This window comes from Heteronotia binoei, chromosome 21 (assembly GCF_032191835.1).
Source record: "Heteronotia binoei isolate CCM8104 ecotype False Entrance Well chromosome 21, APGP_CSIRO_Hbin_v1, whole genome shotgun sequence".
NCBI classification, from domain to species: Eukaryota; Metazoa; Chordata; class Lepidosauria; order Squamata; family Gekkonidae; genus Heteronotia; species Heteronotia binoei.
In genome coordinates, this window is record NC_083243.1 from 154,773,593 (window position 1) to 154,801,261 (window position 27,669).

Below are 27,669 nucleotides of genomic sequence, written 5' to 3' on the forward strand. Positions count from 1 at the left end.
ACCCCTTCTCTGGGGTCGCACTGCAGCAACAGCCCAATCCCTCCATTCTATCCTATGGGGCCATATGATAGAATAGACTCCAGAGAAGGCACTGCCCCGCTGCCCACACTTCTTGGAGGGGAGAGATCATTCTCCTGTTTTTGCACCCCAGAGGCCTCCAAGAGGCGTGGTGGGGAGGAGCTCCTTCCCCTACTTTTGCACCTCAGGTGTGCAAAAGCTTGTGCCTCTTGGGGTTTCTGCTGCCAGTGCCGGCACCTCTTGGAGACTCTGAGAGGCCCACAGGGGGAACTCAGAGAGGTGCCAGGTTGGGCAGCAGCATGACATCTCTGAGTCATGTGGGGCACCCATTTCAGCACCCCCAGAAGGTCGGTGCCCTAGGGAATCACCTAGTTTGCCTAGTGGCAGAGCTGATCCTGAGGGTGACTTTTCCCCAATTTTCACAATTGAATGAGCACTGGACTAGTTGCTAAGTTGTTTTAGTTGATGCACTCCATCCAGCTAACTTTTTCGAACTTTCTATGTTACTAATTTTTCAACAACTACTACACATTAAAAAGAAACATGGTAAAATTCAGACTGCCTTTATTTCCCCCCACACAGCCATGCCATTACTGAATGTGTACATCTTCCTTTTTGTGGCTCCCTGGGACACAGCTTGTCCTTTAGTGTGCTTTTATTTTCACTGGCAATGTGGAAAGGTATAGATTAAGCCTTTCACTCCACATGACCCCCAATCAAACATTTTTGGGCCTCATCCACCTAATATGTTCCACCAGTTAAGATATTCAGAGATAAAAAAAGTACAGCACCAATCATTTCCGACTCGGGGGTGACGTCGCATCATGTTTTCGCAGCAGACTTTTTAATGGGATGGTTTGCCATTGCCTTCCCCAGTCATCTACACTTTCCCCCCAGCAAGCTGGGTACTCATTTTACCGACCTTGGAAGGATGGAAGGCTGAGTCATCCTTGAGCCGGCTACCTGAACCCAGCTTCCGCTGGGATCAAACTCAGGTCATGAGCAAAGAGCTCAGACTGCAATACTGTAGCTTTACCACTCTGTGCCACAGGGCTCAGGGATAAGATACTAGTTAACAGAGAGTATACAAATGGCTGAGGCAAAGCAACACTTCAGCAATAATCTTAGGAAGAGGAAAACCAGCAGTGGGCCATAGGAGCTGCTCCCCCACTTGAAACAGGTTATATAAACAGACCTTCTCTCAAAAGACAGATGTTTATGCTGTTACTGAATCTTTTATAAGCATCTCTAATACACTTCAAACAAAACTAGCACAGAAGGCTATTTCGGGAAGGCAAAATGAAACAGAAGGGATATTTTAAGTCATGGTTTGAAGAATATTAAACAAACCAAGCAAGTTGAGTAACTTATGCAAACCTGGCAAAGGAAAAACATCAAGGAATCTTATATTTAAAAACACTAGAACACAAATGCACATATCACTTCTCCAGCTTCTTTAGGAATCTTCCTCCTTTTCGTCCGGGCTGGCTTTGAGTCGGAAATGTTTCCTGTTCCGTTTCTTGCTGCCATGGAATCCCACTGTTGCCACTGCTGTATCTTCACATGCCTCAGCAGAATCTGTGCCAGACTCTTTCTGAATGCCCAGCACTTCCAGCTTCAATGGCTTTTCATCTTCCACTTCCTTTACTCCACTATCTAAGTGATCTAGTCCAACCATTTCATCTTCCTTCTGGTTGCTGGACTTCTTTTGTGGTTTTCCTCTGAGCTCCTGCTTTGTATCTATAGGCTCTGCCTCTTCCTCCTTCTCCATAGCAGGCCTTTTTCTTTCTGAGACATCTAAGACTGCCTTTGATGGTTTGGTAAAGACAATCCTTCCAACCCCAGAGCTGGAGGGATCCTGGTTGAAAGATGGGGTGTAGCTTTCAGAACTAGTAGTACTTTGTTCTTCTCTGCTCTTCTTCAAGCCCTCCAGAAACTCCATGGCAATTGATCTGTTTGCCTTATCACTAGTCTCTGAAACACCATCTAAGCTGTACTTCGTCCAGCGTTCTGGGTGTGCCACATAGTCAGGCACTGCAGGAGAGCTTTTAAGAGACAGTAGTTGCCTGCTTTGTCTTCCAACATTTTCTGCAAGCATCTTGTTTGAAAGACTGGGTGGAGGCAGAGGGCGCTTAAACCTTCCGTCAACAACACTGTCTTCAGCCAGTGAGGGTACTGCCCGTTTGGCTGCCCCTTCTAGACAATCAAATATGCTTTGGCTGCGCTGGGAGAAGCTTGAGCTCATGCCTTTCAGGTGAAAGGGTTGAACAGGTGATCTATGAGGGCCATGCAGATGGCCACCACTTTCATCTGATCCACCTCTCACATCATCCAAGGGTAAGGGTTCTTCAGGGGACACGGTATCAACTTCAGCCTCATCTGGAAACCCAAAGTCATCTGAATCTGAATCACTCAAGGAAACTGTGTCTGAGGGAAGGGCACCCTCATAATCTTTGTCCCCACCAGCCACTATACCCAGAAAAGGTTCACCTGTGCCTTCATCTCCCATCTTTGGGCAATTACTTGATTATCCTAACTTGACTTTGACCCTGCTGCAGCAAATTAAGTTTTCCAGTTGTCCGGGGAGTTTAACGCCTAAAACAAAAAGGAACAATTCAGTTCAGCTATGAAGAATTAGCCAAAACAATGCAGTCAGATTGTTAACTGAGACTAGCCAGGCAGAACGTATTCTTCATTCCTGAAAGAACTTCATTGGTTCTGCTCACTCGAGTGTATTATCTGGTGCTTGCTTTATCACTTCTATTTCATATTGGACAAATATTGTTTGTAATCATTTTGTTGGTTTCTTAAAGTTGAAAAGTAAGACAGATTATCTCTTAAATAAATAAAAAATAAAATACAATGAGAGCTTCTGTCATTCTTTGGCTTGTTTACCCCCTTCCCACATATTGCAATGGTCAGGTAACAGTACAGTGTGTTAAAAGCACTTTCAGCTGAGCTATTTTTCAAGCTCTGTATCTGAATATAGATTTACAGACTATTTCATTCCAAATGAGAAATTTTAAACATTATGCTGAGAATGTGCCAATGAACAGATCTGCCAAAATTTGAGTTCTATTTGTTTTATTTATATCTTGCCTTTCTGTTTGAAAAGAACACTCAAGGCAGCATCCAAATTCCAACATTAAAGATCAGCTGTAAATGAGGCAAGAAAAAAATGACACTTGCATATGATGGGGAAAAGGCAGAGAGAAATGTGACCCAGTCCAGATTAATTTTTACCACTGGTGACATATCCAGCAAGTAAATTAAAATCTAGTCATTTGCCCCCTTGCTCCACAAATATACATACATGTGCTCACCATTTAAAAACTAAAACCAGTATAAATCAGGGGTCTCTTGGAGTTTCAAGTTCTTACTGATTCTAAAATGAATAATGTTTAAACTCTCCTAAAACAGTTTTTTTTTAATGACAAGGAAAAATGGGCCCTCAAATCTTGCTAAACTTCTATGGTAAATTTGAGTGCCAGCATCATTTACTTAACATGTAGCAATCTACTTTGGACTGCATTTAAACCTCACTGGGTCCAAAATATGGCTGCAAGTATTGTAACTGGAGCTTTCTGCGAGACCATGTAACACCAGTTCCAGCTTAAGTATATTAGCTGTCATCCCTTGGGCTCAATTTAAAGTGCCCCCAAAAGTTTAGGGTCTGAGCCTCTGGGAGACTACCTTTGCCTATATAAGCCTGCCTGTGTTTTTAGACCAACTGATGGTGCCCTGCTATGGGTGACTGCATGAAGGAAAGAAAGGCTGATGTTTATGGAGGACATGTTTCTTTCAGTTGTGGCCCCTAACATTTGGTCTTTCTTCTCCCCAGTCATTTCACCTCAGTCCTGCCATCCAGAATCTTAGTAAGACAATGTCATTTCAGAGGGCATTTTGGTATTTGTTTTCCCTAATGTATAGTTTTAATATGTGATTTCACTGCTGATTTTATTACTGACATTTGGTCTTTGATTGGCTTTATTCTCGCTGATTTTGGGGGGGAGGGAAAAATATTTCTTTTTTAGGTGGTTGCTAGGTTCTACATTTTAAATTTGTTAAAAGCGCTACTGAGCCGGCATCATATCTGTCCTCAGTGGAAAGAAGGAATCTTAGAAGGGCATTTGCTTTAGCTAGATGTTCTGCCCTTCCATCTGCAGTTATGCAAGGCAGGTATAATAAAATTATCTACTCTGAAAGGCTATGCTCATGCTCTTCAAACGAGGTCGAATCTGTAGAACATAAGTTTTTCAGTTGCCTATATTAGGGTTTCCCAAACTTTTCTTTCTTGTGGCCCAGTTATTTTTACACTTCTCCTTCGTGGTGGGGTGGAGCCAGGAGACGTTGGGGGTGGAGTCGGGAGACACGAATTATGCCATTTCCTGTGGTGTCAAGGACCAAGTGATGTCATTTCCTGTGGTGTCAAGGACCAAGTGATGTCACTTCCGGGGCACACTGAACCCAAATTCCACCTTTTCCTGTGATGTCACTTACAGGGCACTCCCCCAAACCTGCCTCTTCTTCAGCAGTAAATTCATTTTCAGAAAAATCTCTCTGAAACACATGCTGAGCCAAAATGGGGGTGGAAAGTGGGCGGTCCTCTCTTTTCACCCCCACACCTGCATGCACCTGTTTGTGTATTCTTCTCCAGCTTGCAAGCACTCCTAATGCCCACGTTCAATTGCCTGCACCACCTACACATCCCTTCCTCAACAGCACTGGCCAGTGTATGCAGTTGGGAGTGCTGTTGCCATTGCCATCAGGAATGCCAGCACTGTGTACCACTCACATTGGGCCCTGGCAGTTGCTCTACCTCAAAATATGCTGACACATTTAGTAGGCCCTTCCTTCAGCTGCTACTACTAGAACCCTGCCTCAAGCTACAACCAAGCTTGCTTGGTTTCAAGAAAATCTTTTGACAGCTATTTTTCATACTTTTCTTTGGTTGAAACACTGGGAAATTGCTGTGAAAGGTAGCAGAGAATTGTACTGCAATTAATGAATTAATTTCAAGTTATATGAAGTTCACACAAGCTTTTCTGCAGTTATTCCAAAACGGATATTTATGAGGGGCTTGCAGCTTTTTACTGGCTGTGTTTCCCATGCCTTTAAAAGCAACCCGTTGTGCAGATACTTAGCCAGTGAACTACTTTCATCCTTTTTAATATCTACAGGAGGACTTTAATTTTGGTGTCAGACAGCTGTTAAAAGCAGGACCAGTAAAATGGTGCCAAGTTCATAGTACCATCTCTTCCAGTGCTGTTGAGATATACTGCAGTAATCTCCAATAATCTCTTTCTGCCCCACACCTCTTACTCTCACTCACTCACACAGAAATCTCATAGAAGGCCACCTGGCTACAACTGGGGGTGCCAACTTTCATTGGCAGAGCTCCTATGTCTGCAACAACAGTATGATGAACAGAAAAGTTTCATCCAGCAAAAATGGAAGGAAAGAAAAAAAGAGAAGGGGAAAGAAAGAAAGAAAGAAAGAAAGAAAGAAAGAAAGAAAGAAAGAAAGAAAGAAAGAAAGAAAGAAAGAAAGAAAGAAAGAAAGAAAGAAAGAAAGAAAGAAAGAAAGAAAGAAAAAGAAAGACATGGAAAGAAAGAACATAAACATAAGAGGAGCCATGTTGAATCAGGCCAGTGGACTATCCAGTCCAAAATTCCCTCATACAATGCCCAAAAAGCACCAGAATGTCCACCAGTGGGGCCAGGGCACTAGAAGCCTTCCATTGTTACCCCCCCTCCCAGCACCAAGAATACAGACAGAGCATCACTTGCAGGGAAAGAAATAAGGGGGGGGGGAGAAAAAAAAGCCTTCCTCACCATCAATGACCCCAGCCAGCAAAAATTCTGCCCAGGGGTCGTTTGGTAAAAAAAATAGCTACTGGAATGCCCACTCCACGCCCCTCCCAGCTGCAAAACACAAACACACCCTTCTTTGCCACCCAGGCCTCCTGGGGAAATCTCCCCAAAAGAACATACTGCAAGGCACATGAAAGCTCTACCTTGAAGAACACTTCATGGGTCTAAAATGCCAATGGATGCCAGCTTTTCTCTCAAACACTGGGAGCGGGGGAGAAGGAAGGAGAGGCAGCCCAGCTTCAATCTGCACAACACAGAGACGGGGTGGGGCTAGCTTTGCTGGGGGTGGGGCTAGCTTTGGCTTTTCTTGTGACCCAGTAGTGAGGCTTCCGTGGCCCGGTTCCGGGTCACGACCCTGCAAATGGGAAACACTGGGCTATATTATAAGGAGACTTGTTTTAGAATTATTATTCCATTAATTGATAGGACACCTGGTTATATTAATACAAACAAAGCAAGACTTCATTGGCTCTTATCAGATAAGAATTCAGAGATTACACATTTAGTTGCTGAGTTTTGTGCATTGATTTAGACTGCAGGATTTGCATTTTAAAAGTTGATAGCTAGTTTTTTATACTATGTTTGCTTTTACTTTTCTAAATTATGTTTACACTGTATTCTGGTCTTGAGACTGTAATAAATTAAACTATTTATGTATTTTAGTATTTTACATTGTATACTGTAGGCTATCTTGAGTTCCATTTATGGCAGAAACATGAGATACAAATCTTTCAAATAGATGTCCTACCTCTCAAGGGTCATTTCACACATTACTTTTTTCCTGCATTCATTCAGCTGCTGAGACTACTATGTTCAATAACTCTAAAATACTTATTTTAAGCAGATTTTCTAGATTCTAATAACTGATTTCTTAAGAGATAAGAATTGTACTGGACAGAGCCAATTTACTGGACAGAGTACAATTTTATGGTGACAGTAATAAGGCATAGAAAAATCTACTAGCCACTCACCATCTGGAGTTTGAACCAGTATCCCATCCTCTGGGTCAGTTAAAGCCACCAAGGTTCTTAGATCTCGTACCCTGGCAGTAAGAGGGTGGACATGTCATCAACGCAAAGAAATACTACGGAATAGCAACTTTCTGGTATGTCAACAGTACCCATCATTTTGATAGGTTTGACTTGCTAGTTCTTTACCAATAAGACATCTGCAAGTTCTTTATTAAATTGGCAAGAAGATCCTTTGCACATCTCTCTAAGATGTAAATGTAGTTAATCAGGTACTCAGCTTCACTCTGCAACGCGCACAGCTACATGACTTGCAGAGACTAGAATAATGCCATTTAACAATAACCATCTAAATGGCTTTCAACCAGTGGAATTTGTTAGAAAGCTACCCAGTATAACTCCTGTTAGCGAAAATTCTTGTGAGAGAAATGGGCAGAAAATAAATGAATCAGATTAAGTTAACACTTTGTTTTTCAAGCAGTAAAATAAGTGGACCAAATCCAAAGGCTCAAGGGGGAGGGGATTACATTGTGTAGGAATTATTTTCAAGTTGAGACTTTAGGTGCTTGGGCAGTAAGCAGAAAAAACAAAAACAAAATAATTTCTGGGTAGTAAACAGGAAAAATACAAAATAACACCTGGAAAGACTCACAGGTTCTTTGCAGCTTCTCTCTGAATGGAAAAGTCCCCCTTAGAATCTTCCATACTAGTCTTGGTCCCTATTATCTCATCTGTGGAAAAACCAAAGAGCATGTTACTTTCCTCCTCTTCCACCTCATCTTTTTACAGCAAAGTATCTTTCTGTTCTGGTCATTACCTTACAGTTAATACTTAGGCCTGAAGTACAAGTTGTCAAATGGATCCAATAAAATGTGGGGCTGCCACATATTTTAGTCAGATTTCTGTACCTTGTCCAGGCATATTAACCAGAGCAGGATATTACAAGCTGGGATCTTTCACATAGCCTTACTTCAAGTCAATAAAAAGCCACTGGGAAAGATAGTCATTTGTTTCAGAGTACAAAAGTGTGACAAAACCACTGGCTTGGATCCACTGCACACTGCAAAAATCTTCATCAGTTGTTCCACTTCCACATGTGGAACCTATGCAACCAAAACCACCTAGCTGACAACCAGAGTGTAGGTGTGAGTTAAAGAACTGTCTGGCTGAGAAAGTAACTTCACAGAATTATATTGAGATGACCCAAAAGAAAATCTTCCTTTCCCCAGCTAAGGCCACAATTAGCTTTGGTTCAATTATTTTTCAATTCTAAATGTACAAATTAGCCATTTCTGAACATGCACAAACCTTAATCCACTTTCAGGGAAAGCAGAACAGGAGTTAAAAGTTACTTAAGGGTCTGTTAACAGGATTAAATTAGCGAATTTATAGGTGATACAAGGACTGTTAAAAGGATGACTATGACAGCATGTCTGAAAACATTTGGAACCTCCTCAACTGCAGTATAACAGTTAAGTATTATTCTGAATACAGATGTTCTCTTCAAGAGCAGAAAATGATTCTCTTTTAATGAAGAAGAGACTGGATTTGTACCTCATTCTTCACTACCCAAAGGAGTGTCAGGGCAGCTTTCAATCTCCCTTCCCTCCCTCCCCCCCCCCCCCCCAGACACCCTGGGAGGTAGGTGGGGTTGAGAGAGCTGACAGAAACTGCTCTTGAGCAGAACAGCTCTGTGAGAATTTGTGACTGACTCAAGGTTACATCAGCAAGTGGAGAAGTGGGGAATCAACCTGGTTCTCCCAGATAAGAGTCTGCCAGATAAACTGCAGTTACCTGTCCTAAACCTCTGGGAAGGGCAGACTATAACATTAAAGAGCTGATCAAAATGTGATATTTGAAATAAATCACAGAGAAATGGTGGCACAGGGATCAGAGAAAGAGCACACTCCCCCACTGACATACTACACAGCGCTGTTGTCCCATAAAACTGACTGGCAGCAGATTCAGAGAGAGAGAAAAAAAGTACAATATATAATCCATCAGCATCTCATTTATGGAATTTGTACCAAAAGATGGCCTAGAGAGCTTTCGCAGAGGAGGTTTGGTGTATCAAGGTGACAACAACGTTAAACCTCCATGGTGAGAGACAGACCAAATTCGCACTTAGACCTTTAATCCTGGTCTTGCCCTGTCCCCAGGGCCCAAGCTGACATTATACACTAAAATCATAGAATCGTATAGAGTTGGTTTCTAGTGTAGAATGTCAGTTTGGGGAAAGGGCTAAACCAGGATTAAAGGTCTAGTGCGAAACTGGTCACAGTGTACCAGCTGCTAGGGCAACAACAAAGGTGGGCTAGGGCCTTCGTGCCCAGCTTTTGAGTTCCTCTGGCTGTTCACTGTAGGAAATCAGACAGGCGACTAGACGGAGCATTGCTCTGAGTCAGCAGAGCTGTTCTTATATGTCCCCTACGTTTTCTCTACCAACAACGAGGAAGCCTCTGTTGTCCTGTGTAACCTCCTTACCTCTGTTGCAGCAAAAGCTTGCAAATGTACCCCCGCCGCTCCGCACGAATTCTTGCAGCGGCCCACTATCTTCTACGCTAATGATGCGGAGCACGCCGGGACGTAGTTTTTTCTCACGCCAAGTTCCATAGAAGTCACTGCTAGCTTCAAAGTGATAAAACTACATATCCCAAAGATCCATCGCACTTCAAGCAACGGAAGGAAATAAAACCTTTTCCTTTCGACTTTTCTGCCCCATGCATGCTGGGATTTGTAGTGCTTGATTTTTTTTTTTTTTGCCGTAACGAAGATCCGGCCTTGCAAAGAAACGTGTGTTGGTAACCATAGAGATAGAAAGAAGACTAGAGCGACACACGTCCTAGTACTCTTGAAGCGCAACTGGAAGGGCTATGGTGTCCGCAAATGAGAGTGCGCTAGATTTGGGGTGTTCGGTGTGTGCTGACTGCGGCATTTGCACCAGATGGGCGATTGCTGCGACTTGGTTTCTTTGTGGGGGATAACTTTGGCTAGAAAATCAGAGCAGCCGCCAACAGAGAGTGATGTGAAGATTTAGGGGAGGGTATCACTGTTCGCTAGTAGTGTTTAGCCCGAGGTGGCCAAACTTGCTCAACGTAAGAGCCACACAGATGCTTGAGAGCCACAAGACATGAATAAATACGTCATTAAACTCTTAATACTTTCTTTGCGCAGAAAGATAAAGTACGTGTGTATGCACTTTACAACATGATCTTGCTATAAGATTGGGAGTCAGTCACCATAAGTCCAGCAAAGGGAATTGGGTTTTTTTTTGCACAAGTGAGAAAAGGAAACGCACATGTACCATATAAATCACTGACCACGGTTTGCATCATGCATCTCTTTTCCTTGACACGAATAAATACGGCTCCTTAAAAAACCATGAAACAAAGGGGGAACCCTGCTCTGCCCTTTTTAAGTCCATCCCTCCTTCCAGTGGCTCCCTCAGCTGCACTCTCTTTCCCCACTCCAGGTTTCCGGGCCACCTCTGTGGTGGAGAAGAGCTTGCAAGTTTGCCTATTTTCCCCTCCTTCCCTGCTTCGCACACAGCATCTTGTGGTGAACTTATCGTTCCATGCCGTTTTGTTTTCAAGGATGTCTACAGATTCTGGAACTCTATGAGGACATTTAAAGCTACTTGGATGTCAACCTTTAAACAAACAAACAAGCCTCTTATTTTCTTTGCAAAGGATGAGACCAGCTGTCAACTTGTTTTTCACCTGATTTAGTAGTTCAGGAGGAAGTGAAAGCAAGTTATTAATGGTGCATGTGCTGAGAGATGAAATTTAACATACAGAAGATAATCATGGGGGTAGCTTGATACAAAAACTAGCAGAAGAAATAGTATTCTGGGACTTTCTGGTAAATAAAAAGTCAGTGGGGAATCCCAAGGACAAGCAGAAGTCAAAGCTTGTAGTGCCAACAAATAGTTAAGGCCACAAGAACTCCAGATACTGGCCAACCTTTGTGTTTTTAACTACCATTTTATTTTAAAATAAAACCTTTGTGTTTTTAATTACCATTTTATTTTAAAAACAAATTTTAATAATATGTGTGCTGCTTCTTCCCAATTCAGCTTGAGGGGCTATTTGCTGCCATTTAAATATCTGGAGCACCACTGTAAGAAAAAGGGGATGGGGTTTGGAAAGCTTGTTGTATTCAAAACCATAACAAGAGGCAGATGAACAGCAAACGGTTTCTTAGCTGGAAAGAAGTGGAAAAATATAGTTAGTCTGACTAGCAGGAAGCACAGAATATTCTCTGTGCTTCAGATTATCTTGGAAGATCACAATAGCATGGGAATAAGATATAACAATATGCTTATCAGTACATGTTTGATGGGTTAGTCTGGGTTCAGTTTTGTACATGAATGACGACCAATTAGGCATTCCCTACAGAAAAAAAGTGATGGCCAAATATCGTCCAGTCTCTAATCTGCCCTCTCTGGGCAAAGTGACTGAAAGAGCAGTAGCAGACCAACTTCAGGTCTTCTTGGATAAAAGGGTCTCCTTTTCAGTCTAGCTTCAAGCCAGGCTGGCTGGGACAGAGATGGCACTAACTTTAGTTGATGACCTCTTCTGACTGTAAAGGCCAGGCCCTTTTGTTGCTGTTACAGGGCTTATCTTTAGTCTTTTGATATAGCAGATCATGCCATCTTTTTTAGGGAGAGTATTTTTTTGTAGTGTGTTTGTGTGTGCATACATCCCTGGAAGTCATGGTAACTTCTGGTGGCACTAACTGGGGCATGGAGGATGTTTAGAAAAGTGGCTTTTGGTCCTGGTATTCCTAGGAAATCTTCCATGCAAGTACTTTCCAGGGTTGGCCCTGTTTCATTTCCTAGATCGGGCTTGCCTGTGCTATCCTGGTCAAGGCAGATCATACCATCTTGCTGAGGTGCTTGCTTGGAGGCAGCAGTAGGTGTCAAGATGTGTGTAGAACTGGTTCAAATCATTCCTCATGGATTGAATGGTTGCTACTGGATACCAATTGTTATCTGTGTAGGACCTATCCTGGAGAGTTCCATAGGGTGCAGTTCTTTCCCCCATGCCTTCTTCATGTAAAGCCCTTAGGACAACTCATTCATAGCTTTAGGGTTGGTTGTAACCCATATGTGGTACCTAGCTCTATGTGTCCTTTTCAAAATCCCTGGTGATAAGTTAAATGTCCTGGATAATGGTGTGGCTACTGTGGTAAATTGGCTCATAATGAACAAATTGAAACTAACTCTGAAAAAAACTGATTGGGAAGGCGGATATATTGAAATACATTGTTCCCCCCACTTTTGATGGTGTTCAGATAATCCTTGGTGACCCAGTTAAGAACCTTGAGGTTATACTGGACCCAGTGTTATTGCTGGAGGAGCAAGTTAAAGCAGCTGCAAAATTTGCCTTTTTCCAACTTAGCCTAGCCCAAAAGATGGCCACGTACTTTGATATGGCCATGTACTGTACTTTGATCTGGCCACTTGGATTCACACCAAAGTAACATTGAGAGTAGACTACTGCAATGCAGTTACATTGGTCTTCCCTCAAAATTGTTAGAAACTCTGATTAGTGCAGAATGCTACAACGCAGCTATTATAGGAAACTAGGTGGAGTGTGCATATTATTCCCATTCAGCAGTATGTGATAGCCAATACCATAAACTGAGCCCAGTAACTGATAGAGAGCCAGTGGAGCGATTGCTGAATTGGACAAACTATGCAACACTGAATTATTCAAGAGGGCTTTTCTATGCAAGCAATAGGGTTGCAGTGTACAAAATGATTCACAAAGTGCTTGGATAAATTAATAAGGATAGTGGTCTATACTACTGTTTATAGATTGCTGTAAGTAGGATCCTACTATGTAATTTTGCATCATTTAATATGTCATGTTAGTGCTTATGCTGTGCTTCTGTTTTTAGATTTCTGGTTGGTTCTACAACCCTAACCCTTTTGCATTATTTATTAAATGCCCGATCCGGCTCATTTTGATTCCTCAATCTCAGTGTTTATTCATGAGATTGAGCGGGTGGAAAGACAGTTTAAATCCAGATAGTGTAATTTTTCAAACAGTTCCTTATTGACAATGAAACAATCACTATCAAACTTGCTGACAAAGGTGGTAGTATTGTGATCCTTAATACTTCTGATTACCTTAAAGAGGTACATCGTCAACTGAATAATGACACTTATTTCAATTTATTAGATTTTGACCCTACTGATAGAGTTAAGAGGTTGATTCAAATTGTTGTGGTTGAAGCCAACAACATGGGGTGTATTTCTGACCAACTTAAACAATGGCTTTGTAACCAATTTCCACGTATTCCAGTTTTTTTATATACTCCCCAAAATCCACAAGGTTGGTCATCCCCTTCCTGGTAGACCTATTATTTCTGCTTCCTCTTCCCTTTTAGAGCCTATTAGTCAGTATGTGGACTTTTTTTCTGAAATCTTTTGTGCCACTGCCACCTACTTACATTAAGGATACTACTGATTTTATTGCTAAAACAGAAGGTTTTCTGGTACCAGAGAATGCAATGTTGATGTCTCTTGATGCCAGTGCCTTATATACTAACATTCCCCATGATGAGGTGAGACTTGTGTTGGAGAATATCTTAGAGTCTAGAAATGAATGTTTTCCTCCTACTCATTTTCTTCTGGAGCTAATAATTTTTGAACATAATTGTTTTCGATTTGAGGATTCCTTTTATGTACAAGTCAAAGCGGTTTCCATGCGGAGCCCCTTTTCTCCCAGTGTTGCCTGTTTGTTCGTGGATTATTTAGAGAGGGAATTCTATTGTAATACGTTAATCAATCCATTTTTCTCTTCTGTGATATGGTTTCAGTGGTATATTGATAATGTCATGGCCATTTTTTCTGATGCTGACAAAGTGGGTCCATGGATAGATTGGATGAATGGTATCCATCTAATCAGTTTAGTTACACAACTAATCAATCTATATCCTTTTTGGATACTGTAATTTTTAAATCAGATGACAGTACCTTAGCTGTAAGACCGTATCACAAATCTATTGATAAATCTCTTCCATTAAAATATGACAGCTGCCATCCTACCCATTTAAAAAAGCGTTTGTCCGTTTCACAGCTCATCAGGGCTAAACACAATTCTACAAATAGGGAAGACTATGAGATCGAGAAAACCCGCATCTATACCCAATTTGTTTCATGTGGATACCCTAGACATGTACTTAATTCAGCATGCAAGAGGGCTGATAGTATGTCTAGAAGCACTATGTTGTCACAACAAAAGAGCAATGTTCATGAGGCAGAGGTAAAAAATAGGCTGGCATGTGCCTTTCAATTTTCCCCTTTAGCCTATCCTATCCAAAATGTGCTCAAACATTTTTGGGTTTTAGTAAGAAATTTACCTGGGTGCGATGAATTTCCCAAAATAGGCTACAGGAGAACTCGGAATTTGTCAGATTCTTTGATTCGATCTGACTTTAATAAAACGTCTGTGGTTAAAGGGACTGGAGGACATCATAAATGCGGAGTTTGTTCCACCTGCCCTTTGTCTTTAGAATTGAAAATTTTTGAACATCCTACCACAGGCTTCAAGATCATCTTGCATGACACTACCACCTGTTCTACTAAAGCTTGTGTTTACATTATTTTGTGTCCTTGCTTAAAAATCTATTGTGGCAGTACAAGACGCGCTGTCAGGACACGCGTCTTGGAACATAAGTCTCGTGTAAAAATTTTTATTTCTGAGGCTCATCTTACTGAGCATTTTTGTCAACTTGCTCATGACTCTAATGATTTGAGATTTTTTGTTTTGGAAAAATTTCCTCCACAACTCCAGGGTAAGGTAGATCCTTATAAATGGTTACTCAGGCAGGAAATGCAGTGGATTTTTAAATTGACCTCCTTAACACCTAATGGTTTGAACAATGATTGGGATCTTTCTTGTTTTTTATGATAATGAATTTAGTGTTTGCAACTGTATGTAAGTTTCACTGTGGATCTCTGTGGATATTATGTCTGATATTTAAAGAGTTTAACATGTACTGTAACTTGTGGTGACACTATTAACTCTTGTGCAGCTTGTTAAAGCCTCCAATGAAACAGAGCTATATGAGCTTCCCTGTCACTCAAATGCGCTCTGCTGCTTTTGCAAAATAGCTGTATATCGCTTTTCACTTCTACAATTTTTCGGCTTCAAAAATTATGAAGTTGCGCTGGGTCGCCTTAGCTGAATAATGCTGTATATCTCATTCCATATATGCCTTCTCGACTGAAAGAATTACTCTTGGAATTCCTGCTTATGGCTTTTCAAGAATTTTTTCCCCCAGACATCTACTTTATAATGGAACTTTTCATTTGAAAGATAAGACTTTGTCTTCGGGGGGAAACATATTTATCTGTATTTGTGTATTTATCATAAGTAATTTTTGTATTCAATATATTATTGGTATAAGTTTTCCATGGTTGGTTGGTTGTGGATGCCTTTGGGCTTTGTTTTTTCCTCACCTGGAGATTGGCAGCAATTGTTCCCCAGGAGAAAATGGCTGGTTTGGAGGGTGCAATGTACTGGATTGTACCTGTCTGAGGTCCCACCCCTCCTCGAACCCCATCCTCTCCAGGCTCCACCTCTTAAATTTCCAGGAATTTTCTAACCTGCAGTTGGCAACCCTATCTGCCGCTCTGACTTCAGCTTTCCATCACCTCCCTCCTCCCTGCAGCCTCTACATAGGAAAAGGAAGTCCCATGAGAAGCTCTGCTGGGCCGGTGACCATACTGGATGTGGAATGTTGCGCTAAGAGACACTCAGCGAGGTGTGCTTCTCACTCCCCGTATATGATTCGGCAGAGTGTTTCCTTTATAGCCCACACCATTCTTTCTGATTGGCTGTTTGTGCCTGGGTGACAGGGGGCTGACCTTGTGTGTTTTATTAAATTTCAGCCACAGAAATCCTGAAACTTGGCCGAGGTGAAGGCTGTCCCATTATCTGACACTAACGTGTCAGGGAGGCCATGTGTGGTGAATACCCTGCATAGCGCCCCTAATGCCGCCCGAGAAGAGCTGGAGGCCACTGGCACTACCTCTAGCCATTTGGAGTAGGAGTCCACAATAAGGAAGAATATATGCCCCTGGAAGACCCCACTCTGGTTTTTGTAAGGTCCTTGAATAGGCTACCGGGACCTCATGCCTATCTGGCAGCCTGTGGGCCAACATGGCACCAATCCTGTAAGGCAAGGCATCACATGCGAGCACGACGGGTAGCCGCTCGTCTAAGTGCACCAGCAAGCTATTAGAAGTTAAAATGTCTTTTACCGCCTGGAAAACGGCAGCTTGCCAATGACCCCAAACCCACGGTGCCCTTTTGTCCAGCAGTCTGTGTAAGAGCTCTGCTACCGCCGCCTTGTGGGGAAGGAAGGCATGGTAGAAATTGAGAATTCCCAATAATGATTGTAACAGCCTTGTTGGTGGGAGCCAGCGCAGCACAAATGGCCTTTATTTTGTCCTGGGCCAGATGAATGCCGCTCCCATCCACCGTATGCCCCAGAAAATCTATGGTGGGCATCCCCAATACACATTTTTCCCATTTTACCTTTAACCCTGCCCCCTCAAAATGCTGTAACATGATTCGGAGGCAGTCGCCAAATTCATCTTTGGTGGCTGCCGCAATCAGCACATTGTTGAAGAACGGCTGTACCCCAGGGATGCCTTTAAGAAGGGAATCCATTAAGTTCTGAAACAGTCCCGGAGCCACACTGACCCCGAAATGCAAGCATCTAATCTTGAAGATCCCCCCGGTGTGTTACGATAGTTTGCACTTCTGCTGTGGCTGTGTCCACAGGGAGCTGTTGGTATGCTTGTGCCAAATCCAGTTTCCCAAAGATTTTTGCTCCCACTAGGGATGCTAACATGTGGCTCACCACCGGAACGAGGTATGCATGGCCTTGCAACGCCTTATTTATCATGTATTTATAGTCAGCGCAGATGCGTATGCTGCCATTGGGTTTGATCAGGGTTACTATGGGAGTCCCCCACTTTGCATTAGCGACTGGTTCCAGAACCCCTGGAGCTAGTGGCACCCGCCTGGCCTTCAGCTGTATGCACTGCACGTTGGGGTCTAGTTGTAAGGCTACGGGGGACCCGGTGTATGTCCCCAGAGTTCCGTCAAAAACCCCAGGGAACTCTTTGCATACCCTTTGAAAATCCCTTTGAACGGGGGTGTAATGGATCCCCGTCACCTGGATGCCCAGTGACTGGAACCAGGACCGACCTAGAAGGCTGCACAGATCACCCTCCACTACGATGAGGGGGAGCTCACCCTTGAACTTTCCGTACCTAACAAGGACCAGGCCCGCTCCCTGGACCACAACCTCCCGCTTTTGAAAGTCTTGGACAAAGAATGAGGTTGATTTTAATTGGGCTTCCCCCCCCCCCAGGGCACATCTCCCTGAACGTGCGGGCCGAAATGACTGTCTGGCCCGCCCCGGAGTCCACCTTCATTTTTCAGGGCTTGCCTTCCATGAACACAGTCACGTAATATTTATCCGGGGAGGGAATGGGCAACTGGCATACCTGGGTTCCCGAAGTGGTGAGTACCTGGATGTCATCCACCAGTGTGACCTCATGGCGGTGGCCATTTTGTTGGCGAGGAAGTTTTCCTTGGCGCAGCGCCACCGACCGGCACACCTGGGCTATGTGCACCTGAACTTGCACATGCGCCACTCGTGTGGCTCCCCACAGCTGGCGCAGGTCTTGGGGGTGGTCGATTCTGTTGTTTGTGGCCTAGGCTTTTGTTGGGTCGCCTGATGCAGCTTGAGGGCGTCGTCCCCGTCTGAGTCATCTGATTCTGTGGCCGGTCGCAACTGGTGGGTGCTGGTCCCTGGGCGGCGGGATTTTTCTTTGTGTGCATCCTCGGCGATGGTGGCTATTTGTAGGGCCTTCTCCAAGGTCGGCTTTGATTCCATTGCGATTTTCCGACATGTCTTCCCGTCCTTGAGGCCGTGAGTGAACTTCACAAGCAGGTTCTCCTCCAATTGTGTGCCGTACTCTGCCTTCCTGCCCAAATCTCACAGGCAGGCTAGGAAGGTCGCTATGGTCTTGTTCGGCTCCTTGAAGCTGTCGAGGAACTGTAGCTTCTGGGCGAGGAGAGTAGACTTTGGGACAAAATGGCCGGTCATCGCCTCAATGATCTTGTCGAAGGAAGACGCCTCGAGAGTCTCTAGTGAGACCAGGCCCTCCGCTAGCTGTAGCGTGGTGATGCCACAGTTGCTCAGCACAATAGCCTTCTTGATTTCGTGTTCATCCTCCTTGATTCGCTGTGCCATGAAATGGTACTTGAGTCTTTTGACCTAGGCTTCCTAGGCCTCGGGCTGGGCCGTGTTGAACTCCGGGATGGAGTTTTGCAATCTGGATGCGACGGCACTGGAGCTTGGTGCGCTTGGCGGTGCCGGGATGCCCTGGATCTCACTCATCCGGATCCCATCCTCGTCGCCACTATAATATAGTGGGTTCTATGTATGGCAGAGTCTTGGAGTAAGTGATAACAAGCTCTTTAATAGGAACCACATAGTAAAAGGTTACAATACAAGACTGCTGTTGGGGCCCATGGGCCAAACTTATATACATCTCTGGGTTCCCAAGCAAGCACGTTATTGGATCATTCAAACCGGCGGGGGCTTGTGATTGGTCTTGGGCTGCGGGGATTTGAATCCTACAGCCTTTTGTTCCCAAGTCCGTATGGCTGCAATGAGCCAGGCGGAAACACCAAAGGCTTCTCTTGAGTCCATATACATAACAGTGTCTATCTGGTGGGGGGATTTTGCTGCCACACCCTAAGGTTTTTCCACGCAGCAGTTAAAGCTTCCACTTCGTTAGAAAAGGGGGGTGCAAGGGGGGGGAAATGGCGGGGGACAGTAAGCTCTTACCCTAGAGTAATAAGCAGCAGGGCTTTTTTTTGAGCAGGAACCCAGTTCTGGCTGGCTTGATGTCAGGGGTTGTGGCCTAATATGCAGATAAGTTCCCACTGGGTGTTTTCTACAAAAAAGTCCTACGTGAAACAATAGTGATGTCAGGGAGTATGGTCTAATATGGAAATAAGTTCCTGCTGGACTTTTTCTACCAAAAACCCCTGATAGTCTCGTTTTGCAGGAAAAAGAAGTGAGGAGGAGAAAACTGCAGGAAAGTGTAAATACCAACAAGAACTAGAATGGAGAACCAATCTGTGCGGCGGTCATAAGGGAACTGGCGAGATTCTTGTGCCCATCCCAATGGGCATGCGTGGTGGAGCCCATGCGCATGACCATTGGGAGGGGTGCGAAAATCCTTTTTTTTCTAGGCTTTGAAGTACCGCTCAGGATGGGTGCAGGCACACTATATCCCATCAGTGTGAAGCACAAAGACCACGAAGATTTCTGAGTATTTATACTGCATGTCTAGGCAATGTCTAAAGTTCAGTCATTATAGGGTTAAATATGTTCACCAGTTTATATTGTTCAGCTGACTCAGGAAGGGATATCTGGTTCACTGCCAATGAGATGAGAGCTGATGGAATGTTGAGAGAGTTGAAAAATGACAGCTAAAGAACAGCAGTTTGTAGTTTTAGATCAGATGAGAGCTGACTATCAAGCTTGTTAGTGATGGAGTAAGGATGTAGTCTATAGTATTATTATTTTTCATCCCAGTGTCCCTATCCCTCCCTCAGAAAATGTCCCAACACTTATGTGTATGTGAAAATGTGTAAAAACCTGAACAAGCCATCCCATCATCTTTCCTTTTTTCTCAACCCCCTTCAGAAGGTTTTTCCTCTCTCCCCCCCACCATATTCTCTGATAGTTCAAAAAGAGAATTCAATTAGCAGGATGCCAACAGGTTTTTTAAAAAAATGTTATTGGTTTAACCTGGATTTTAATTTTGTATTGTTTTATCTGATGTACATCACCCAGAGCCTGGCCTAGGCTGGAATGGGGCGATTAAGGAAATCAAATCAATAAATAAATTTCATGGTGTCAGTGAGAAACTTTGCAAGTCACCTCTTAGTGAACATGCTGCTGTTGATCAGGAACTCATTATGGATGCAGTCAATGCCCAATGCCTTTCCATTTATTCTCCCTTCAGTGCCTTGGAAATCTCATCAGCACTAAAATTCCCATATTACCTGTACACAGTTGTAACTCCAAAACAAAATGCTGGTGCAACTTGAACCTCAGAGAACTGAAGGCTGGAGAGAGGGAGAAGAAAACTGCCAGCAAAGAGATCAGTGGGAGATATTACCTGTCCTTTTCTGTACAGGAACATCATCTGAAATGGCTTTTGAGCATTCAAGTATCTGATGATCCAATTGGACCCTTGACCTACACACTTGGAGTTCCAAGTGGAATGGCTTGTCAAGGGAGCCAAATATGACTGTGGGCAACAGTTCATATTATAATCCAAAGTAGGTTAAGATATGAATGTATATGAAATTGGACTGGGTGTGGCATGCAAACCAGAACCTAGCATACACCATCAGCATCCTAATCATAAAGCTGGAATAATGATAGTAAATGGTCGCTATGGTGACCAGGCACTGGGAGACACAGAAGCAAAGTCTTGTAAGGGAAGCTGGGAGTCCTGACCTTCCCAGTGGGCAATTCGTTACAATAGTTAGTTGGTGGAAATGGTTACTTGAAAGAGAAAAAGAAGCCTCACCAGGTGTTGGTAGGATTCTCAGCATCCTGCTGGGGGCAGGGGTTTTCCCTGATTTCGGGGCCTCCAACCCACCACCATGGAACTGGTTGGCAGGGGAAGCCCCACCCCACAAAGAATGCCAGTGCACCTGATGTGCCCGGTGCAATTACATAATCCAGAAGTGATGTCATCACACCAGGAACCCTCCCATAATTTTTGGGGGAAACTCTCTGATAACCATGGAGGTTTTTTTCTGAAATGATAGTGTGTCCCCTATGCAATATAGCTGGCTCAATGATGTCACTTTCAGATGATGTCATCGCGCCACATGTGCTTTATGCATTTGGCAAAGACAAGTAAAAGGACCACGGTCCCCCACTGGAAGCCAGGTAAGAGGGCAGGGTGGAACAGGCTGCAGGCCATAGCAGACCCATTCCAGCACAATCTCCATGAAGCAGGATAGTGAGTAAACAGAGGGAGAAGGAGAAGGACAGAATGTGCATGAGAGAAAAATTCTCTGAACCATTCAAACATAACTAACCAATGTAGTTACTACTCAGCAAGTCTAGCACTAGTAGAGAATGTGGAAGAAATTGCCATGTTTGCAAAATATATCAGTCTATGAACATAACCAGTGTTATACGAGTATGACATTTCTACATATCAGTTTCATTCACAGAGGTTGCAGCTCCACAAAGCAATAAATTTCAAATTCCTAAACTACAGATTTCTCAGACTTTTTAAGCGGACTGCCACATAGCTCTCAGTAAACACTCCCACTTATTTGGACTTTTAGTTTTGCTTTAGAAGACTTCTTGAGAAACACATACTTCAACTGTGCTTTTGGCTAAAGGAGATGCAGGAAAAGCTCTTTAGAGCTTTTGCCTGGAATAGTCAACATACTGTCCTACAAGTTCCTCCCTATATTTTGAAATATGGCACTGAGGTCTTCCTGCAGCCACTACTTTCACAAAGTGAGACTGGCCACTATTGGTACTCAAAGCTTTAAACTGCACCACACAATAACAGGATGGAGTATAGCAGCCTCAACAGCAGTATCTTTCATAGGTATTTTGGGAACAGGAAGAGACCAATGGTTTTGCACAGGAAGTGGAAAAAAACAACTGCTTTATTAAGAAAATAGAATTCAGAAAGTCAGATCTCACACTCCCATTCCATAGTACTGGGGAAGGAATAAATCTGGCAGTACACTGCTAGCTTTTGGGAGGTTTGTTTTCATATGTCACCTTCAGTTTCCTTTAACAATCAGTGTGGTGTAGTGGTTGAAGTATAAACAAAGGGGTATAAATAAAGTAAATAATTATCAATGCAGCTTAAGATGGAGGGGCAGGACAAAGGAAGGTTCACTCGTGGGAAGAAGGGAAAGCGAAGATACGGGGACTGCCACGAAAAGGGAAAGAGGAAATAGTGGGGAATGCATTTCAGCAGGGCTTTTTTTGGTAGAAGCCCAGCAGGAATTCATTTGCATATTAGGCCACACCCACTGATGTCACTATTGTTTCACACAGGGCTTTTTTTCAGGAAAAGTCCAGCAGGAGCTCATTTGCATATTAGATCACACCCAACCAGCAGGAACTGCGTTCCTGCTACAAAAAAGCCCTGCATTTCATGAGTTTGTTCCCCCCCCCCCCATCTTAAACTTCATCCGTTTTGGAACTAATAATCTTCCTCTGCCCAGAGCTGAATGCAGCTGATCAATTACAGCAACTTTGCAAGGGTCTCCTTGCTCTTCCCCCTGGGCTTTGAAGTTATGCTCCATTTACAACAGGGAAAAGGAAGCAAATTACACATCCATTCTGTATGCTGCAACCCCAATGTGCATGTGTATGTATAGTGTATGCTCTAATATTTTAAAATTGTGCATACTGAGCATGTGATCCCAAATTCTTGAAGAGGGGGTCTATTGGAAGAAGCAATTCCAGTTTCCAGTGCAGCAACACTGACATTCAGGGCAGTGTTACTTTTAAGTCTGTTCCTAAGGCTAAAGATGTCATTCCTTCTCCCTCAAACCAGCAAGACTGAGATACTGCTTCTTTGGGGCACCATGATTTGATCTGGGGTTCTTTTTTAAAGATGTAGAAGAGCCCATGTTAGTTAAAAGCTCAAATGGAGAAAACTGATCAATTTATTCCTTTCTTTCAGTGTTCTGAAGAATCGTCAGGACCTTAAGGTTATATTTGCATTGCATCTGTACTTTGCTCCTATTGTAATTAGTGCTTAGAAAGTCCATATGAGTTCTGAGTGAGCACTACTGTTGGAATATTGCAGCATTATGTCTATTGTCTTGTTTATGCAATCTCCCTCTTTTTAAAAGTGTCTTCCTAAGAGCAACAACAAAGCAAAACAAGGACAAATGACTTCTGCAAAACTGTAACATGCTGTGAGGAACTGCCTTTAACAACAGGTTTCCTAGTGCAGCCATTTCAGATAGATGGGAGGTGAAGAGTTAACCCTTCACTGGAATGGAGACCTTGAGTGCCAGGCTGCTTCCTCCCCCCCCCCCCCGCTTTCCTCTGATGGGCCAGCAGCAGCTGAGGAAGAAGAAGACTGTAGATTTATACCCCACCCTTTTCTTTGAATCAGAGTCTCAGAGCAGTTTACAATCTCCTTTATCTTCTTCCCCCACAACAAACACCCTGTGAGGTGGGTGGGGCTGAGAGAGCTCTCACAGAAGCTGCCCTTTCAAGGACAGCCCTGCAAGAGCTATGGCTGACCCAAGGCCATTCCAGCAGCTGCAAGTGGAGGAGCGGGGAATCAAACCTGGTTCTCCCAGGTAAGAGTCCACACACTTAACCACTACACCAAACTGGCTCTCTTTCCTCTAATGGGCCAGCACCAGCTGAGGAGAACTTTATGATCTGCTAAGGGCATGGCCTTTTTTGGAGGGGAGGGGGAGCCTTTTTGGCCAGTTGGTCTTTGAAAGTCAATCAGTCAGTCAGTTGGTTTCAGACACAGTTGGTTGGAGTCAGTGAGTCTGACAGTCAGACAGGTTCACTTTTGGAGTGAAGGGAAATGTCTCCTTGCCTTAACTGTTTTCTATCCATTCTGAGGAAAAATTCAGCTCTCGAATGTAACTTAGATGTTAGTCTTAGTCAGCCTAAATTGAAGTCTGTTTTCCACTGACACCAGAATTAGGACCAAGATTTTGGAAAGGGTGATTGGGTAGTATGCTGAAACTCCCATTTAGGCCAAAAGATAAGGTATCTTCTGAGGAGGAGGAGGAGAATTCCTGCCTCGTTAAATGGGGGGAGGTTGCTCTGAGGATATCCCTGGTTTGTCATGAAGGGAATTGAATTTAGACACCTCGGGATATTGAAATTAACTGTGGTTTCCAAAAGGGGGAGACTATGTACACAACTAATAAGACCATCTCCAGGAAACCTGAAGCGTCATAAGAAATGATATGAAGAAACACTGTAATGAAAGTACTCAGATGCCTCTCACTGTTAAGATCCAAGCATATATGAAAATAAGCTTCAACAACACTATTTGGATGGTTAAAAGTATAATCTGTATTAACAACTATTTTTAGTCAGCATTTCCAACCCCTCTCTACAAGTATTCATTCCTTGCCTCTTAAATGAAATTGTTATTTCTGTTTGAATGTTGTATTGCCTCAAATGCCATTTGAAAGGTAAAAACAAGAGGGTTCCTGTTTATCCCATCAAGTTCTTGAGCTGGGCAGAGATGAAGACAAAATTAGATCTTTGAGGTGGGACAGACAGACTTTTGAAACAATAACTAAATCCACACTTAGGCTGATCAGTCACAGTTGGGAACTAACGTTTGGTGGCAAAAACTGCTTAATGGGGAAATGCCAGGGGTCCATCATACATGCAAACATAGAAACTGAACTATTAAGTGGGATTGCTTTTACAAAACTATTTCAAGTTGTAGTTAATCCTGTGTGAAACGAACAAACAAGCAAAAGTAACCACTAAATTCCGGATGATACCAGGGCCCTGTGGGATCTTTTATATTTCCGCAGGGCCTATAAAACAGAGATGTTCCGCCAGGCTTTTGCTTGAGGACAGTGATGGTTGCTGGGCTGGCAACCCCTCCTCTTAAGGGGGGAGACTGCTCCCAATGCCTAGAAAGCAGAATTGCAGCACATTATAAAGAACGTCCATTGGGTTGCAATTGTTTTTAATTCATTGACTTTACTGATTTTATGTGTATTTTGTTGTATATCACCTAGAGCCTGGCATTGGCCGGGATGAGGCAATTCAAAAATTTAAATAATAACAACGATAATGATGATGATGATAATAATTTTTAAAAATCATGTAAATATGGCCACTGTGCAATAGAGAAGAGGTTAGTAGAACCCAGGTAGCACAGCAGGCCTTTTCCTCTCAACCCAACATGTTTTATAAGCCTTTCTGAGGGCAGGAGAACTGCTATTAACATCTCAGCTAGGTCACAGGAGAACAAAATGCCTTGACTGGTCAGTTGAAGTAAAACAACAAAACTGCTACAGTATTTGCACCTCTGGTACTGGTTGGCAAGAATATGAAAAATGGCTTTGCATAAAAAGTATACAGTCTTCTAGCTTCTGGTGCTTGGAGAATATCTTCCCAAGTTGGTATACCACATCATTCCCTTACAGATCATTCAACTCTATTGCTCCATTTAAAAAAAGAAGCAAAAAGAACAGGTGTCTCCTTAAAAAATGCATATTTAATGAATAATTTTCCAGCCATTATAACTATTTAACTGATTTCCTCAACATTTTTGGCATCATTAGAATACTACATAGTTACCAAGTAAATGACATCAAACAGTACTTGTATTTCAGAACTGATTTTGTAAGCATACACTGGAGTTCAGTTTTAGGAGTGCATACAGAAAGCTCTAACATTCCAGTATCAGACCTGTTAATTTTTTTCTCTGATTCTTCTGAGCCATTTAAAAGAACAAAAACACACACATACACACACCCCAACTCCAGATCAGGAACTAAATTCAAAAGTTATTTAAAAAGGCATCTCTGGATAGGAACTGATATTTTATTTTAAGTACTGCAATTTGGTCTTCATGTATATTAGGCAACCCTAGGTGACTAACAGCACAATCCTAAACAGAGCTATGTATTTTGAAGTCCAATGACTTCCACATGAATCAGAATCCTACACAAGTATTCAATAGGGCATACTCCCAACAAAGTGCTCTGAGGATTGCACTGATCACAACAAATGTATTTACAGAGTTTATGAAATAAGTCTCTTCACTCATCATTGAGGGACAGGAATACTGCCAAACTGCATGCTTAGTAACAAAACAGCATGACTTGAAACAGCACCTTGCATCAAGGGACTGCTGTACTCCCACAAACTCTCAGAAATAGACCAAGCATAGCTTATAACCAAGACAGGAAATAGTGGGAAAGAAAATGCTGGCACCACTTGCTCAGTCAAGCTACTTGTATACAGCAGCCGACAGAATGATGAGTGACTGCAGTAAAAAATGGCCTTTGAAGCACTGACAGATCACTTGTTCTGCTCTTGCAACCTGGAGGACCTTCTTTCCCCCATCTTCCTGAAGAGCTATACAGATCCTCCCTTGTTCTAACTCTAATGCACAAAACTCTGATCTTGAACCTTTTACTGCATAAAACAGTAAAATACTGGGCCCAAGAAAACAACACCCTTGCACTACTGGGGGGAATAAAGACACAAAGGTATAGTTCCTTGCTGGCAAAAGAGGAGCAGTGGCAAAAGGCAGGGGAAGAGAATGGCCATCTTTGATAAAAGGTCTGGAACTACTGGTGTAACAGCTTTCCAACAACACAAACTGATGTGAAACTAACTCCACCACAAACACACAGAAAACTCCCCCCACACACTTAAAAAAAGACTTCCAAGTAAGAATGATAAGTACTGTATGGTAATATCTGAAATATTTATATACATAATTTTCTTTGTCTTTCATTGGAAGCATCTCCTGGTCAAACAGTGGCACTTTTGGGTCCCTTCGGCACCATTGCTTTGCCCCTGTCCTTCCACTTCTCAATAGACAGAGCTTCTGATGCCACAGCACAGTACCATGCTCAGGATCATTTCAAAAATCTGCAGGAAAGAGGGAACACAGGGATATCAGACTTAAGTTGCATTTCCATGGAAAGTATCTTCACCCATCAATGCTACCCATCTACTCATTGCAATTTAACCCCACAAGAACCTGAGAAGCAAACAATGCTGGGAATAAATAGTCAGAGATGGACTGTTCACCTTCACTGTTGCAGCTCTAAACAATGTCAATCTACATTTTAATTATTTGCAGAAGTAAAAAAATAAAAAACAAACACCAAATGTATCACTTTTAGATGGAATTCTGCAGATGCTTAATATTCCTCCAAGTTTCTACTCCTTCTCACATTGAACAATGTAGTCAAAAAACATAACATAGTCATGTTAGCCGGATTATTATTATTTAACATATGGCAGAGATGAAAAACATAACCAAGTTGATACACAAGTACGTTAGCCAGAAAAATAATATAACACTATGGAACTGGAATTCTGAAACCAGTTTGCCATGTATATAAGATGTTATTTTGCCATTTATATTCATATAACTTATCCTTTTAGTCCTTCAGATCTAGGCATCTTTCTGCCTTCCAATTTGCGGCAAATACTACTCTTGTCACTATTACCATATGCTTAAATAATTCACTATAAATTCTTGGGATCTTATTTAGTAACATATATAACAGAAAAGTTTTGGGGATTCATTGCAAACTTAAATTTTAATATATTTCTCCATGTATCTCTATCCAATATTTTCTTGCAAGTCAATGGCATATGATAGAATTGGTTGTAACCTGCCCTGTAATGTCTTTGGGGGCTATGTACCACCTATAAAATGTTTTATACCAATTCTCCCTCAATAATTGGCATTATTTTGTCCACAGGTTTTTCACTGGCTCATTTTATAATACATTTTTTCACTTGCTCTGATTCTGTATCATGTTGCAACAACATTTTATAAATGTTCCTAACAAGTGCTTTGAATTGCTAGTGATTAATTGTTCAAAAACCATTTTCTCTCTTAAACAACCTCCTTTAGCTATTTGTTCTTTAAATTTAGATACCATTTGGCAGGGGTTGTTTTCTAGAAAAATAGGTGGCAGAGCTCATTAGCATAATATTAGCATATGCTG

The 27,669-nt window shown here is 42.7% G+C and overlaps 2 protein-coding genes across 4 annotated transcripts in view; both read right to left on the reverse strand.

The window, feature by feature from the left end:
* Nucleotides 1–1,233: 1,233 nt before the first annotated feature.
* Nucleotides 1,234–9,523, reverse strand: TSSC4 (tumor suppressing subtransferable candidate 4). 3 transcript variants are annotated; one of them, XM_060261833.1, is made up of 4 exons: nucleotides 9,344–9,523; nucleotides 7,512–7,590; nucleotides 6,863–6,933; nucleotides 1,234–2,613 (listed from the first exon to the last, which is right to left on the reverse strand). In XM_060261833.1, exon 4 carries the CDS (start codon nucleotides 2,525–2,527, stop codon nucleotides 1,475–1,477), a length of 1,053 nt encoding a protein of 350 aa, XP_060117816.1. In that variant the 5' UTR covers nucleotides 2,528–2,613; nucleotides 6,863–6,933; nucleotides 7,512–7,590; nucleotides 9,344–9,523; the 3' UTR covers nucleotides 1,234–1,474. The 3 variants fall into 3 exon arrangements, with proteins under 3 accessions (XP_060117816.1, XP_060117815.1, XP_060117814.1); XM_060261832.1 differs by lacking the exon at nucleotides 6,863–6,933; XM_060261831.1 differs by lacking the exons at nucleotides 7,512–7,590; nucleotides 9,344–9,523 and having other exon boundaries at nucleotides 6,863–6,998.
* A 15,644-nt stretch (nucleotides 9,524–25,167) lies between these two features.
* CD81 (CD81 molecule) overlaps nucleotides 25,168–27,669 on the reverse strand; it is a 110,389-nt gene continuing 107,887 nt past the window's right edge. The window contains exon 8 of the mRNA XM_060261636.1: nucleotides 25,168–26,575. Within this exon, the coding sequence (XP_060117619.1) occupies nucleotides 26,516–26,575 (60 nt within the window). The 3' untranslated portion in view covers nucleotides 25,168–26,515. The remainder of the gene's footprint in view (nucleotides 26,576–27,669) is intronic.

Coding starts and splice junctions, on each gene's coding strand:
- TSSC4 (XM_060261832.1), bottom strand. CDS start 2,527: ATGGGAGATGAAGGCACAGGTGAACCTTTTCTGGGTATAGTGGCTGGT.